Genomic DNA, 14798 nt, shown 5'->3' on the forward strand with positions numbered 1-14798 from the left:
TGCAAGATCTCCAAGAGCCACAGCAAAGCTTCCCAGGGAAGATGTGGGGTCAGCTCTGCAGCATCCCACCCGCTCGCTTCTTCCAGCAGCATGGGGTTGGCGTCACCGCAGGCGTTGTGCTTGACCTGCTGTAGCTACAGCTCAGCCACCTCAAACTTCCATGAACTGAAGCCCATCCCAGGGGAGCGAAGGGGACGGGGACCAGCAAGCAGTGGCCTGAAGTCCCCACAGGCGTCAGGGAGATGGAAGTGAGCTGCCTCCACCCAGCCCTCTGCAGAACAAGCGACAACTTCTTCCGCTGCGGGACTGTTTTATTACGAAAAGATTTAACACCAAACTTTGTCAATTATAAAACACACAGAGGAGCGGTACACGCTGCACAGCCTGGAGGGTCGGGAAACCTCAGGGAACAGAACAAACCCACGTTAACCTCAGCTGGGCGCGGAGCAGCCAGCAGGCCCTGAGCCACGCAGCCACTTCCAGCAGTTATTCTGCACGTGCTGGGTCTGACCACAGACGTTGCCAAATACTCACAGCCAGCTCTCCAGAGCGAGAGCCCCCGTTGTTCCCCACGTGGCTGTTACACCGGCTCTTCTGCAGAAAGGAGCGCCCTGAGAGAGGCATCTCTGAGCAGGGACAGGAGCATCGGTCCCCAGGGAAACGGCAGCGCCTCTCTAAGGGCTGCTGTAGGCTGTGTGGGCATCTTCTTGCTCACCCATCAAGTGAGAGGAGAGTTAGCCTGGATTTACCTTCTCTGGCACTCGCCCTTCTGCCCACGCCTTCCTTGCCCTGGCAGCCTAGGTTCAAGCTAACGTGGGTGTCTGTCCCGCTCCCATCAGCCCCCCGTGATCCCCCAAAAAGCTCTGTGAAATGTTCCTCAATGGAGGAACAGCTGTAGTCCTAGAGAGTACAGCAGGGCTCCTTGGATCTGTCCCTCTCCTTCAGGCATGGTAGGATTCACGGGCTCCTGGCGAAGCGTAGGTGAGCAGCGTGTCCTGGAGAGGTGCCTCTACCTGAGAGCAAGGGGATCGGTGGTGCTGGCAGAGGCAGAGCCCATGCCCAAGGCTGCCGGACAGACCTCCTCAGTCGGAGTCACTTCCCTCCTGCTTTGCTGACTCGACAGCAGACGCCAGCTCCTCCTCCTGCCCTTTCAACCGCTCTCCTGCAAGCGAGAAACAGCAGCGGCTTAGAGATACCGGGGAATGCACGCCGCGGAGGGCCTGAACTGCAGCCCCCGAACCCACAGACCATCCTTCCCTGCCGCGCAAGCCAGGCGTGCGCGCAGCCTCGCAGAAGCTACACAGACCGTCAGCTTCACAGACCCTTTTGGGAAGGGCCTTAAGCTCCACCAGTCCCTCCCCAGCCCAACTGCAAGGCACCGAGCTCCCAGTAAGGATCGTGTAACTCCCAGAACAACTGGTGACCCCATAACCCCATCCCTGCGGCACCGTAACGCACGTATCAATTCAGCGATGGCTCTCTGCGTCCTCTTCTCCAGCTTCTCCAGTTTCTTGGCTACATCTCGCTTCAGATCCCTGGGGAAGAGAGTGGCAACGTCAGATCCTCGCCCCAGGCAGATGTGAATGCAGAGACCACGTTTCCCAGTGGAAGAGACACTCCTTCTCCCTCCTGTGAGCAGCACGGAGCAGAGCGTGTGTCTGCCCCAAGGCAGCTCATGGGCAAACCAACCCGACGTCCAGAGCATCCCTTGTCACCGAGGCCACCACAGTGACAAGCACCCCGAAGGGTTCAGTGGAGTCACTCAGCGTAAGCACCAAGAGGGAGGACAGCCCCGTGCCTTGCGTCTCCCTCAACAGCAGGGAAGGGTTTCCCATTTCCAGCACTTTTAACCCACCCTGGACAACCTCGAGGTGACGGTAACCCACCGCTGACGCCAACACCCCTTTCCCAGGAGCAGGGCTCTGCAGGCACTCACCAGTCTGGCTTCCTGGGCGCCAGGTTTGCCAGATCCTAGGGAGGAAGAGGAGACACCCAGTGAGAGCTGCAGGCAAGGTTCAAGCCCAGACACAGACAGATGCACCCGGCACCCAGCGGCTCTGAATATACGTACCACCTCATCGATGATGGGCTCCGGCTTGGCAGCCTCCAGCTGGTCCTTCACCTTATCTTCCACTAGATGGGGGAACAGGACCAGCATCAGCACAGGGCACAGCAGCACACCAAGGGGACAAGGCATAGGGGAACCCACCAGAGCTCCAGGCTTGGTTCACAAAAGCTTTTACAAAAGCCAATTGGAACGTCTTTGCTTTAAGAGCTCGGTAAATACAAGTACACGTGGGTACACACATTCCCCCACCGCCCAAACTCTTTCAGAGACTCCTAAAAACCATCTGAAAATGATGCAAACCCAAAAACCGTTTAACACCACGAACAGCAACAGCAGCAAGAATTCTGCTGGGTTCAAGTCCCCTTTCCGTAAGGCCTGCAGGGATCAGCTGCTCCGCGGGTGTTTAAACTGGAATTTGACTCACCGTGACTCATTTACAAGGCCACCACCTGAGACATCTCGGAGGAACCAAGCTCCAGCCCAGACCTTACGTAAAGGTCTGCAGATCCTAGGGATAATGGCAAAGCACGCGTGGAAAACAGCCCTCCATCCTTAAACTCGGGCCTCTGTGCATGGAGGGGGTGCAGGTACCAGGGAGCACATCCCTGAGGGATGAATCCTGCTCCAGCAAACAGATACGCCCGAGGCACATTTAATATTAATCCACCCCAAGCCCCAGCTCCTCTGTCCTCCTCCATCCTCAGCCTCCGCATGAAGTGCCTGAGGACAGACAGGTCACTCCAGACACGGGACCGCAGCCGATGGGCACTGCAGCTCCCAAGAAGGGCTGGCAGAGAGCACGAGTTTTACTGGAAACGGTCAGAATTGCTGTTCCAGATGCCAAACCACACGCCTGGGAAGAGTCAGGGGAAGTTCTATACTTTTACAAAAGGATAAAGAAAGCACGGCATCAGCATTCCTACCTACGAGATCTCTGCCGTGCTCCCAAAGGCAGCCTTTTTATTTAGGGCATTTTTAAAGAGATCTTTTCCGGGAGGACTCAATATTTCAAGATCAAGGGAACTTTTGCCCTTCGCCTCCCTCTCAAGAGTTGCGTGGAGGTTCAGCGCTAGGAAATAGCAGACTAAATGCCCTGGACTCACGAGTAATATTTGTTTAAAGGTAATTCAAACAAAAACCAGCCTGAATCTCCTTGAGAATCCTCCAGCGAGAGCTCAGCTCCTCTGAGTATCAACCCCTCGGTTTGGGGCTGGACTCGGTGCGCTCAGACACACGCCCCACTTGTGCAATGCAGGGTGTGCAGTCCCCACGGGCGAGAGGGGACGATGAAGCAACAGGGCCTGCAAACATCACGCTCCCCCAGCTCCCGCCACGGCTGCTCGGACACGCCAGCACCCTCCAGGGCCGCAGACACTCATCTCCTAGCACCTACCACCCTCACACCAGCAAGCTGCTACCAGAATACATCCCGGTGGCTTTTCCACCTTGGGCTGGAACGAGGAGGAACACAGAGGTTTCCAAGACACCTGATTTTTTGAAAGAAAAGGTATAACCCATCCATTTTGCAGCACACTGGCTGGATGCAGAGCCCCACGCTGTTTTACTTGTCCTCACAACCACAAGCGCTGCTTCATTCCCTCACCACAGGCACCAGCACCACCACTGGCAACGCTTCTGCTTTCGTGCTCCCTTGTTTCACCTCCCACGTTCCCGCTTGCACCCACCTGAGGCCGGCTTGGCCTGGGGCACCTTCCTCTTCTTCAGCTCCTCATCTTCGGGTTCGTAGTTTCGCAGTTTGAGCTCCCTGGGGAGGAAGGGGAAGAGCACAGAGCAGTCAGACACATCCACGCCACCCCAGACTGTGGGCTTTCGCCGGGGGCTGGCAGCAACCCACACAGGTCAGAAAGGGCAGGGTCAGCCAGGAGCTTGGCACGATGAAGGCGATGTCTTGGCAAGCCAAGCAGGGGCAGCTAGTAATGGACTCAAGCTGCTTTGCAAAGCTCTGAACTTCAGCCCAGCTCCCTTTTAGGTCTCAACCCAGGATGGAAACACCAGAGAAGATCCAGAGTCAGGAAAAAAAAAGATCCCAGAAGGGTACGTGAGAAGGAAGGGGGGAAATAAAGAGTATTTAGGGTACAAGGTGGTTATCCGGTCACCAGGGATGCTTCTGGAAGAGCTACAAACAGGGGTGCAGGTCAGCCACGTGCCGCAAATAAGGGGAGCAAATTCAGGCTCCCGAGCAAACGGGTGGCGGAGCTGGCAGCGACAGGGATGGCGATATCCAAAGGACACCCAGAAGTTCACCCATCCTTTCACCTCCCTCCAGAACAGCTCAAGAGCCAGCAGTCAACCCTCTCCCCAGCGCACACACCTCCCCCATATTCAGACGCTAACTCTCCCCCTTTTCAAGGCTGCTGTTCTTTTATTACACCTCTCGGGAATAATTTGGGCCCCAAATGGACAACCATTAGACAACGCCAGTCATGTGCATCCCCAGGCCGATTACTCCCCGAGATCAAACCTTGCAAGCTTCAAGAAGAGGCATCTCTAAAACCAGAGCCCTGAAAACCAAGCTCGCAGGACCCCATCCCACCTCCAGCTGCTTACGCATGCCTGCAACGCGCTCTGCAGGCTGCCGGATCTATGTAACAGCGCACTAGCCCACAGGGCAAATTAAGTAGATTAAACTCATTTAACACTGCTGATGGGTTTAATCAGTTTAAACAGAAACCGAGGCACTTGCTGCCCAGGCAGTGCTCCTGCCCCAGCCATCAGCAAAGCCTTCAGCAGCGATGAGGGTGGCTGTGGGGCTGCGGAGGAGGGCACAGAGACCCCCGATGCAAACACAGGCGAGGGCACTTTTATCAGGCAGAAAAGTCAACAGTCAAATATTACCATTTTTCCTCCCAGCAGAGAGCTGGTACCTGGGGCCACTTCCCTGCTAGACTTCACTGATGGAGAAGCAAGTGAGATACAACCCGTCCCGAGGGCTGACAGTCACAGCGAAGAGAGGCAAAAAAGGGTGACGAAGCGACAGCCCAGGAGAGGCGAGACAAGGAAGGTCAGTGGTCAGATGGCCACGCTCATCTGGGAAGCACAAAAAACCCCAACCTTGGAGGTCCCTGGGGCACGGCAGGAAGGTCCTACCCTTCCCACACCATCCCGTCCCCTCTCAGCTGAACCTACTTGCGAAGGGTCCGTCCCACACCATGGCTGGTGCCACGGAGGCGGTAGGAGCACGTGGCTGGAGCTCGGCGAGACCTAACTGAGATAAATGCGACTGCAAAGCAGGGCCCAGGCGGATTAAGAGACTTGCAGACATTTCTCATGTAATCAAGCCCAGTTCCCCCGAGCCCTTCCATCAGTGCAACACTGTGAAACAGGAACAACCTTCCCCGGCACTGGGGAAAAGGGTGTTTAAAAGAAACACAGCAGAGATTAGCACGCAGCTGCAACACCTCTCCCAGGCCACGAGCACCTTCACCCCACAAAGACAGGCTGCTGTGCACAGTTTTATGCGTATTTTTATACACACAGGCCCTGGGAGAAGGGATTTATTAAATTAACCTGTACCGCTCACCATCAGTCCCCAGCCAGAAAGGCAGTTCTTTTCAGGAAGGCTGATCTTAGATGATCAGGTGATTGTTTTTTTGCAGGAGATGCCATCTCCAGGCACACAAGAATCACCGTTATTCCATTTTACGGACTATCCCCGCTTAGCAGGATTTTGTGGCTAACCTGAGAGGCTGGGGAGGAAGAGGAGCAGCTAATTCATTCAGGAGGTAACAGGACGTCAGGCCGCGATGTCTAACATCTGGCCACAGGCTGGCTCACGCTCGTGGGAGAGGATTTATCCGACAAAGTGGCAGACCCTGCAGAACGCAAACTTGTCAATATCTCCCAGACTTTCTAGTCTCCTTAGCTGACGTTTGGAAGGATTTACTTGCAGCTGAAAAGGAATCAAACACAGACTCCCTAGGGTCAGATCACCTAAAACAAGAGAGCTGCGAGCTAAGCAAGTTGTTTCTTTCAGTCCAGCACGATCTTACCGTTACACCTTGACAAGCAATATTTTAAAATCATCGTTTTGCACGTGCAGCAGGAGCTGCTCGGCCGCAGCCAAACCAGCAGAAGCTCCTGGATCCCCCGTTTCAAGGGACACACACTCTGGAGGTCTGGTTCCTGCTATGAGAAGGGCGTCTAGCCCTTCCTTACACGGCTGCAGGGCTTCGGCACCACTTGGAGAGCACACAAGGAAGAGGGATGGGAGTTTAAACCCGCTCCCCAACACTCTTCCCACCCGGAGAAGCCCCATTTCAGCCTGCAAACAAAAGCCTCACACGCCAGCGCTGCTCGTGCTCGCTGGAGGTTTATCCACGAGATTGAAAAAAAAAAACAAACAACAAAACCAAGGCACAAGGCACAACTTGGCAGGTTCTGCCGCAGATGGGACGAGCGGCGGCGCGGGTCTGGCAGAAGGGGAAGCAGCTGATGCGAGGGGGCGAAAAGAAGCGCTACGAGACGATCCCACCCCCACCCCGGTGCCCAGCACCAATGCTTTCAGATCCTTATTAAACCCATGCACAACTGCAAGTGCCAGGAGGAAACAAACAAAAATTGATCCCTTTAATTAACTGCGCAAGGCGAGAGCAGCTCTCGCACCTGCCTCCGGTAATTCTCGGTGCCCAGCGCTCCCTGCGGCCGCCTCCTTGGGGGGCTCGGGGATTTCAACGCTCTCAAGCCCCAGCAGTGCCACGCTCGCCAGGAACAGAAGACATCTCCCCATTTTTCTGTGCACGAGCATATCTGTAAAGACAGAGAGACAAGCAGCAGAGCAGTGCTACCCCAAGTAACTCAAAGGCAGGCAAGCGTTAAGAATATATATATTTAGAATAAGTTACTGGTCTTCCACAGAGGCAGGTTAAATAAAGGTCAAGTGCCCGTGGTTCCTCTAACGCTGCGTTCCAAACACAGCCTGGTGCACTTTACAAGTGATTAATTATCCAAGTTCCCATGATAACAAAAAAAACACCCCACCCAAACCCAGAGCTAAGAACAGGCTCCAGGGCAGAATGGGCACGGAGGAGCCGGATTAGGGAGTGAAGCTCCCGAGGGCGGAGGGCACGCCACGGCGATGCAGCGGCACTAACGTGAGGGCTCCCGGAGAGGGACTGAGCACCCTGACACGAGCTGGGTTTGAGCCATTTGGCTCTAGGGTGGGCTCTAGCTCACGCAGGGTCACTAGCAGATTTCATCAGCATCTTCTTACTGATGGACGTGCCAAACCCGGGAGATGCTCTCCTGCCCCTCTGAGCGCCTTGCGCAGCGTTTCCCAGCCTGTTTCAGCCCAAACGAGCCAGGGCTGCTAGGGATGGAGGTGGTTATAGCCTTACAGCCGGCAGCGGGCGCAGCTCTGTGCTGGAAGCTGCCAGGACCGCCTGAGGATTTGGGTAGCTGCAGTGATTACAGAGGGAAGTGATGGACACAGCTTTCCAGCATCTCCTAAAAAGCCCGTCAGGGGCAGCAGGTTCCCAGTTTTGGGTCAGGAATACCTTAAATCCACTTTCTACTGTGGGCCCAGAGCTCCTCCCTGGGGAAGCAGAAGGGATGTCAGCCTTTCTTTGAAGCGGGCGGGTTGGAAATGGCACGGCACGCAGGGTATGCGCAGAATGCTAAGAGCCATCTCAGCGCGAAACACAGGGTACTCAAAGCTGTCTGCGAGGTTGGTTTTTTGCTTTACTCCTCCAGCCCCGAGGGCTTTATGGAGAAAACACCGGTTTGCAGTTGATGAGCGGATCACGGGGAGTGGGTTTGCCAAGAAACCCCATCACGGGTGATTTCTTCAGATGTCACAGCGGCCCCGCTCCCATTGTTACTTATCACAGAACAGTCTCTTGGAGCTGCGCCGACCAGAGTGCTTCAAGAGCACCTTCCTATTTTTACCTCTCTGGGGACAAGGCTAAGAGCCGAAGCAAGCTGCCTAGGACATCTTGATATGGTTTTCTTAATGCTTCTGGAGGTGAAAGAGGCAAGCAGACCTCAGCGGGACAGATACTAGCACAAGGCAGGAGTCCAGCGGCGTTTGCAGACCCTGCTTATCCTGCCCAGGATCAGAGGTGGGTGTCTGCCATGGCTCTTCACCTCTCAGTCCCCCTCAAGCCTTCACATTGCTCGGCTTAAATGTCCCTTGTGCTCCTCAGCATCAGTTCTAGGCACCTGATGAAACCTGATGGAAAAAAAAAGATGCTTCCTCTGCTGCATCATCAAACCAAAGTGCTTTCAAACACCTAAGTGCCAGACAACTATTTCTGAAGCACTGTGGTAAAGCCTTTCCATTCTTTAGAAGCAGTTTAGGGAAGTCAACCCTATGTCAGCCATTTCAGGCAATTTCTTTTCCAAAGCCCTGGAGAAATACCACCTGGTTTGAGAATTTGCTGCCCTTTGACCTTCCCAAGCTGCTCCAGAGCCCCTGTTTTCAGAACCTTCCATTTTTGCGACAGCCACCCCAATTTGCTTGAAACCGAATGTCCTCGGCAACCATTTCCACATCACCCTTTAAAGAGGAACCAGCGCAAGAATTTCATTTCATTTTCTCTGCACCTCCAAAACTCACTTACTCCTGAGTGGTCCTGGGAAGCCACGTTCAAACATGTAAAGAAATTACTGCTCTGGAAGACACGAGGGAGGTTTCAGATCCTCGAAGGAGCGGTGGTTTGGCAAACCTCCCTCTGCTCCACCATGTCCTCCGTGAGGGCAAGAAGGTTTGAAGGAGCAGGGACAAGGCAGCCGGACAGCAAAGGACGGCAAAGCAGGAAACTTCGGCAGCAATCCAGGAGGTTCTGGGCGCACGTTGCAGGGAGCTGGGCTCTGGCCAAGCTACTGAAGAACCCGAAAGAAGCGGGGCCGCTGGGGTACCTGCGGGGCCATGTGGTGAAGGTGTCCCCTGGGGCAGCACTCAGACGCTCTTCGGTGGCAGCAAACGCTTCTCCTTAAAGCGCCTCTTCCCTTTTCTGTTCCCAATTGCAAACCACAGAGCAGAAGTCATTTTCAAGCTTTTTCTATAGGTCCCCTAATCTTTTTGCCAGGGAAAAGTCACCATACAGTGAGTTTAACTGACTGACAAGCTTACTCTTTCTTACTGTCTGCAGACCCCATGGAAAGAACCAGATTAAGAGCACCTGGGCAGAGATTTCAGGCTTAGACTCTGCTCCCCTCAGTCACCCCCCCACCGACCCGCTGCACTTCTCCACAAAGTCACCGAGCGCATACAGGGTGCTGCGTGATCACCCATGGGTGCTGAGGGAACTCTACAGCACCATCACCCTCCGGGGGCACCGTGAGACTTGCTCTACGACACCCATCAATCCTGGCACAACCCCCCATTTTTTGCACTTTGCTTTCCTATCCAGCCTGTTCCCTCGCAGACAGCTTTGACGTTTGCTCTTTGACATCTGGGTGCACCGTCTCCTGCCGCAGCCTTCCTGGAGACCGCCCTACAGCTGAGCTGGCTCAAAACCACAGTCCGTACGTCTCCAGGCTGCCTCATTGCAAGCAGTGACCTTTCCAGCCACCAAGATACACGCTGAGATGATCTACGTCTGCTGCGACTTAGAAACGAAGACATTACTTTCACGTCCCGAACGCACACCGCGTTAGTCCAGGCTCTCCTCGCACCCTCTCCTTGTGGTAGGATACAGATGTCTGTAACGCAGGGGTCCAGAGCTGCTGTTTGATCAAGAGGACAAAGATGTTGCCATCGTTCCTGGATTCCTCGCCCAAGGCAGAAAAAGAGCAAGCAACAAGCAGAGGCCCATCAGCACCCACCCTCCAAGGAGCAATCTGTTTTTGCTGGGAGAGGGCTGCTCCTGCTCAAAGAGCTGAGCATGTCGGAGCACATCCTCCTCCCCAAGCGGCTGCCGAAAGGCACTCGAGGAATGCCAAAAAAACAAACGCCTCTATTAACACCCCCAGCCCCCCAAAGCTTGCTGCCGCAGCTGGTTTCTCAGGACACGCTTCTTGAGGGAGCACGGATGGGGAGAGGTGTACCCCCAGGTGTTGCAGGAGGAAGGCTGCAAGAGAAGCTCTTCAAATGCAGGCAGGTGCCATGAGGTTGTCTGGCCTCCCACGCTGCTTCACCAGGCAGCTGAGCGCTTCCGAGGCAGACACAAGCAACTTCAACATCAGTAAATACAACCAGGACAAAACCCATGCTCCAGCTGAAGGCAGGACCCAGCCTGGTGATGCAGCACCAGGAGCTGACTGATGTGCAAAGCCTGCCCCTGCGAAGATGCTGGGAGCTCATAGCCCTGCTCCTCCAAGTGCCGGCACAAAAGCATGCTGCGCCCATGCTCTTATGAGGCTTCTCCAGCTCCTTTGGGTGGGTCAGAAATGATCTGCCACCCCTGAGGCTCATACCAAAAAAGGGGCCCTGAAGGTACCTTGGTAGCATCTAGATGACCACAAGACCTCAACATCTCCCTAGCCAGCCTTAAAACAGTACCAAGCATGACTTTGCTGCAGCTCTGCACTTCAGTAACCACGTCCAGGTCCGCTGTCTTAGCACAGAGCCAGCACGAGGTCTGTGAACAAGACGCTCAGGATTACAGACACCCACCAAGAGGCCTCCCACAGGCAGCTCAGACAGAGGTCTAAGCACCCAAATGGTGGTTTGGTTACAGCTGGGATGCCTCCCCAGCAAGGACTACGGAAGGAGCAGACTGCTGGGAAGATGCTGGGAGCTCACGCCAAGGGTTGGGTAGGAGGGACAGGGGTTTCACCTTTGGCGGCCCACCCTTGCTTGCAGCCTGCCTGGGGGGTGGGCAGAGGGACACCCAGCCTGGGGGGCGGGCAGAGGGACACCCAGCCTGTCCGAGGCAAAGCCAGGATCACCAGGCACCCACTGACCACACCAACCACCTCTGTTAGGAGGGTGCAGCCAGGCTTCAGACCAGCTGAAGCTCCATGGGGCCTTCCCTGCGAAAGCAGATCATCTCCCACATAGCTCCTCCGGAGTGAGACAGGCAGGGCTCTAACCAGAGGGAAGGTCCACAGCATCCTCACAGCTCTGGAGGGGACAAGGGCTCTACACTGCATCAGAACAGGGCCAAGCATCTTCAGGATGGAGCCAAGATCCTGTCAGCTCCTAAATCTCCCCAGCCAGTACCCCACCAGTTACCAGCCAGATGGATTCACAGCATCCCAGACTGGCAGGGGTTGGAAAGGACCTCTGGAGCTCACCCCGTCCCAACCCCTGCTTGAGCAGGCACCCCCAGAGCAGGGGCACAGGGCCGCGTCCAGGCGGGGGGTGAATGTCTCCAGGGAAGGGACCCCACAGCCCCTCTGGGCAGCCTGTGCCCCTGCTCTGGCACCCGCACAGGGAAGGGGTTTGTCCTCATGTTCAGGGGGAACTTCCCGTGTTCCAGCTTGTGCCCGTGGCCCCTTGGCCTGGCGTTGGGCACCACTGAAAAGAGCCCGGCCCCATCCCCCTGACACCCACCCTTCAGATATTTATAGGCATTGAGGAGATCCCCCCTCAGCCTTCTCTTCTCCAGGCTGAACAGACCCAGGTCTCTCAGCCTAACGGAGGGAACACGCGCTTGGTCCCTGGAGATGTGGGGTGGGGATGGAGCACGGTGTCCATCGGGACAAGCCACAGGTAACAGGTCCAGCTCCCCACGCAGACATCAATCAAACCCACGGGTACTCGGCTCAGCCTACACATAAATGCTCCTCTCTCCTATATTTGATTATATTTTTTTTTAAGTTTGTTTTTTTTTTCTAACACTCTTCATTAAGGTCTCCACGCTCCAGGATGTAAGGAGGCACGTCCACAGAGCAGTTATCCTTGCTACTGCTTGGCTGTGCTGCCAAGCTGAAGCCAACACTGAGCGGAGTCGCTGCTGTACTGGGTTTTGTGCAGAGATTAAAAAAAAAAGTATAAAAGTGGTTTTGACCTGCCCCGTGACATTCTTCCCACTGCGAGGGGAGAGATCGCATTTCCCAACCCCTGCCTCCCCCAGCTCCTCCCAGAAATTCATCTCTGCAAGCGGCACAGCACGGAGCTGTAATTTTAAAGGATGACTAAGTGCCAAAACACCAGCAGCTGATTAACAGCAGCTCACTGAAGCTTAATTTCCAGCTAAATTGAAGACTTGGAAGATATTCCCCCCTCCCCCCTCTCCAAGCCCTACCTTGGATTTTTATTTACACTTTTAACATCCCTGATGAGCTCCGCTTGCAGAACTGCAGCCTAACTTCAAAGCTCAACACCCCTCCGCTCCCTGCAGAGCGGCAAAGCCAGCCTCCAGCCAGCCGCGGCTTTAGGCAGCGCTCGCCCTGCAGGTCCCCGAGCCCCAGTCCCACTCCTTTTCCCAGCGGGAACCGGTCGGAAGGGCCAAAGTCCACCCACACCCTGTTCCTTGCAAAGGCAGATTGCAAGCTGCGCCGTGGCGGGAGGTGTTTCCTGGTCAGTGGGCTAAGTATAACTGGTTTAAAAAAGAAAATAAATACGGCGAGCTCTTTGCAATTACAGATATAAACTCCCCTGAGAGCTCAGATCAGAGATGGCCCGAGCTGAAATTGCTGCAAGTGTGTATCAGGGTTTTCGCGGAGGGCTTTGTCAGCACTTGTTCCTCCGGTGGTAGCTTGCGGCGTGAAAGATAAAAACCAGGAACAAGAGAAAAAATTTAAAAAGCGGGGTGGGGGGAGGTGGGGGTGGGGAGATCTGAGGTGATCAGAAAGAAAAAAAAAAGGAAAAAAAACAGGAAGCTGCCAAAACGCATGTCGTCACATAGGCAGTGAGAAAATATCGGCAAAGCCAGCGCCCGGCGGTTCTGTCCTTCCTACAGCGTAAAACGGGTCTCGGGCGCGGGCTGGTGCAGAAGGTGCAGCTGCAGGGACGGAGGAGGAACCAGCCTGCAGCGAAAGCCCAGGGCGCTGCCCGGTTTTCGGGGTGGTCAGTGCACCTAAACCCCGCATACAGGCCGCAGGATTATTTAATGAACCGCTAGATTTCCCCTCCCCACCTCGTGCTCTCGGTGGTTTTCAGGATGAGAAAGCAGCACAGCTATTGAGGCACTTGTTTGGGGTGAGGGAGCGGTTTGCAGGGAAGGCACACTTCAGTTACCAGGACCTCTCGTTTCCCAAATCCAGGGTAAATTTCATCTTACTTTGTGCCACCAGCCAGCAGGGCATTAATGCACAGCAATCCCCTTTTTCAAAGGGCTGGGAAGGTTCAGCTACACTATTGGGAAATAAAAATCTAAGACGAAATCAAGTTATCGGCGCACCAGCCCTCTAGATCTAGTTAAAAACACACATCCAATTCCGGCGACAGAAAAAGGACATTCAACAAGTAAAGCAAAAGCTAAGAATCATCTTAGCCAAATTTGTGCTTCAAACATTTCCCACAGAGCAGATCTTGCTCTAATTTGCCTTGCAAAGTTACGCTTGGATCCCGACAAAACACGCCGTGGCTGGATAGACAGACAGCTACAGAATCCTGCGGGGGGAGGTGTGGAATAATCTATCTGCAAAGCAAACTTTTTGCCCCAAAAGCTGCCTCCCCAAAGCCATCGCTCCCACGTGTTTCAGGAGAAGCCCTGTGCCCACATCTGCGGGGAGTTTCATGCACCAGTACAGAACTGGCTAGAAACGGGAGTTCCTACTCGGCACTTTTGCTCTCTGCATATAACCTCGGCGAAGTTTCAAGGGCATCACCCACAGGCAGGGGAAGGCTTTTTGCTGAACCTGCCGCAGGATGAGAGCTCACGACCAAAGCGCTCGTGGAAAAAGTGATTTGCCAACTTGATACTAGTGACGCCAAAGCCTTGGTACGAAACCACATCACCACTGAGACGCTCCAGGCTGCTCAGCAGCAGTTAAAAAGAAGCAATCCCCAGCCTGAAAGTCAGTCGGAGTAAAAAAGGAGGGGGTTTTTCAGAGATTTAGCAGACCAATTCAGAATTCCAGGTTGGGAGCAGGGGTTGGGCTCCAGCCCACCGACTCCAGCTCGTCGCGCAGTAAAGACAGCCCAGACCTGACGTTCGTCGTCAGCAGGCCACCGCACGCCGCATCACCTCGCCACGCAGCGTATCAAGTGGCAGGGCTGGAAAGCGAGAGCTGGTTTTTCATTATTCATCATTTCCAAGATCTCTAGCTTCTGTTTCAGCTTCAGCCCAGACCTCGTGCCTCTCCCGACACAAGACCCAACCACGGCACCTACAAAGTTCTCCAGAACAACGCCCAGCCCCAAATCCACGTGGGCAGTTCTCAAGAAGGGATGCATTTTCTGCTGGGAGTTATTCCCGAGAAGCAGCGAGGATTGTGCTCTACTTTCTCAGCAGAGCACATGTGCTAATCTGCAGCAGCATCTCTGATGCACGCCTCCCACAGAGGAGGTTTCTAAGCTGGCAAAACGATGAGAAAAGGTCACATCCCGCATCTTCAAACCAAACTTCACTCCCCGTCATCTCCAAAGGAGACCTGACGGCGTTTTTACCGGCAGGAAAACAACTGCACTGTCAGCTGGTCCTGCCAGGAGTGACCCCCTGCCTCGGTTCGTTTTGTGCTCACGTTTTCCAGCGACAAGAGAGAACAGCGGTGGGCCGCCGTTAAACAGCCACGTGTACCCCCACGGGCCTCTGTTCACAGGAAAAAAAAATAATCCGCACTTAAAACGCCGCACGTGCAGGGGACAGAGATGCAGCAATGGCTCTTGAATTCAGGGGAGCCTAAAGCAAGGCAGCCTAAATGCTCCCAACACCTCTGA

The 14798-nt window shown here is 54.7% G+C and overlaps 1 protein-coding gene across 1 annotated transcript in view; it reads right to left on the reverse strand.

Annotated features, from left to right (window-relative positions):
- Positions 1 to 290: 290 nt before the first annotated feature.
- The window catches only part of CCDC12 (coiled-coil domain containing 12), a 42946-nt gene continuing 28438 nt past the window's right edge, over positions 291 to 14798 (reverse strand). Inside the window, exons 3-7 of the mRNA XM_075081994.1 lie at positions 3754 to 3833; positions 2072 to 2133; positions 1937 to 1971; positions 1459 to 1535; positions 291 to 1162 (exon numbers count right to left, since the gene is read on the reverse strand). Coding sequence (XP_074938095.1) covers positions 1083 to 1162; positions 1459 to 1535; positions 1937 to 1971; positions 2072 to 2133; positions 3754 to 3833 — 334 coding nt within the window. The 3' untranslated portion in view covers positions 291 to 1082. The remainder of the gene's footprint in view (positions 1163 to 1458; positions 1536 to 1936; positions 1972 to 2071; positions 2134 to 3753; positions 3834 to 14798) is intronic.

The sequence above is a fragment of the Phalacrocorax aristotelis genome, chromosome 2 (genome assembly GCF_949628215.1).
Source record: "Phalacrocorax aristotelis chromosome 2, bGulAri2.1, whole genome shotgun sequence".
In the NCBI taxonomy this organism is placed as follows: Eukaryota; Metazoa; Chordata; class Aves; order Suliformes; family Phalacrocoracidae; genus Phalacrocorax; species Phalacrocorax aristotelis.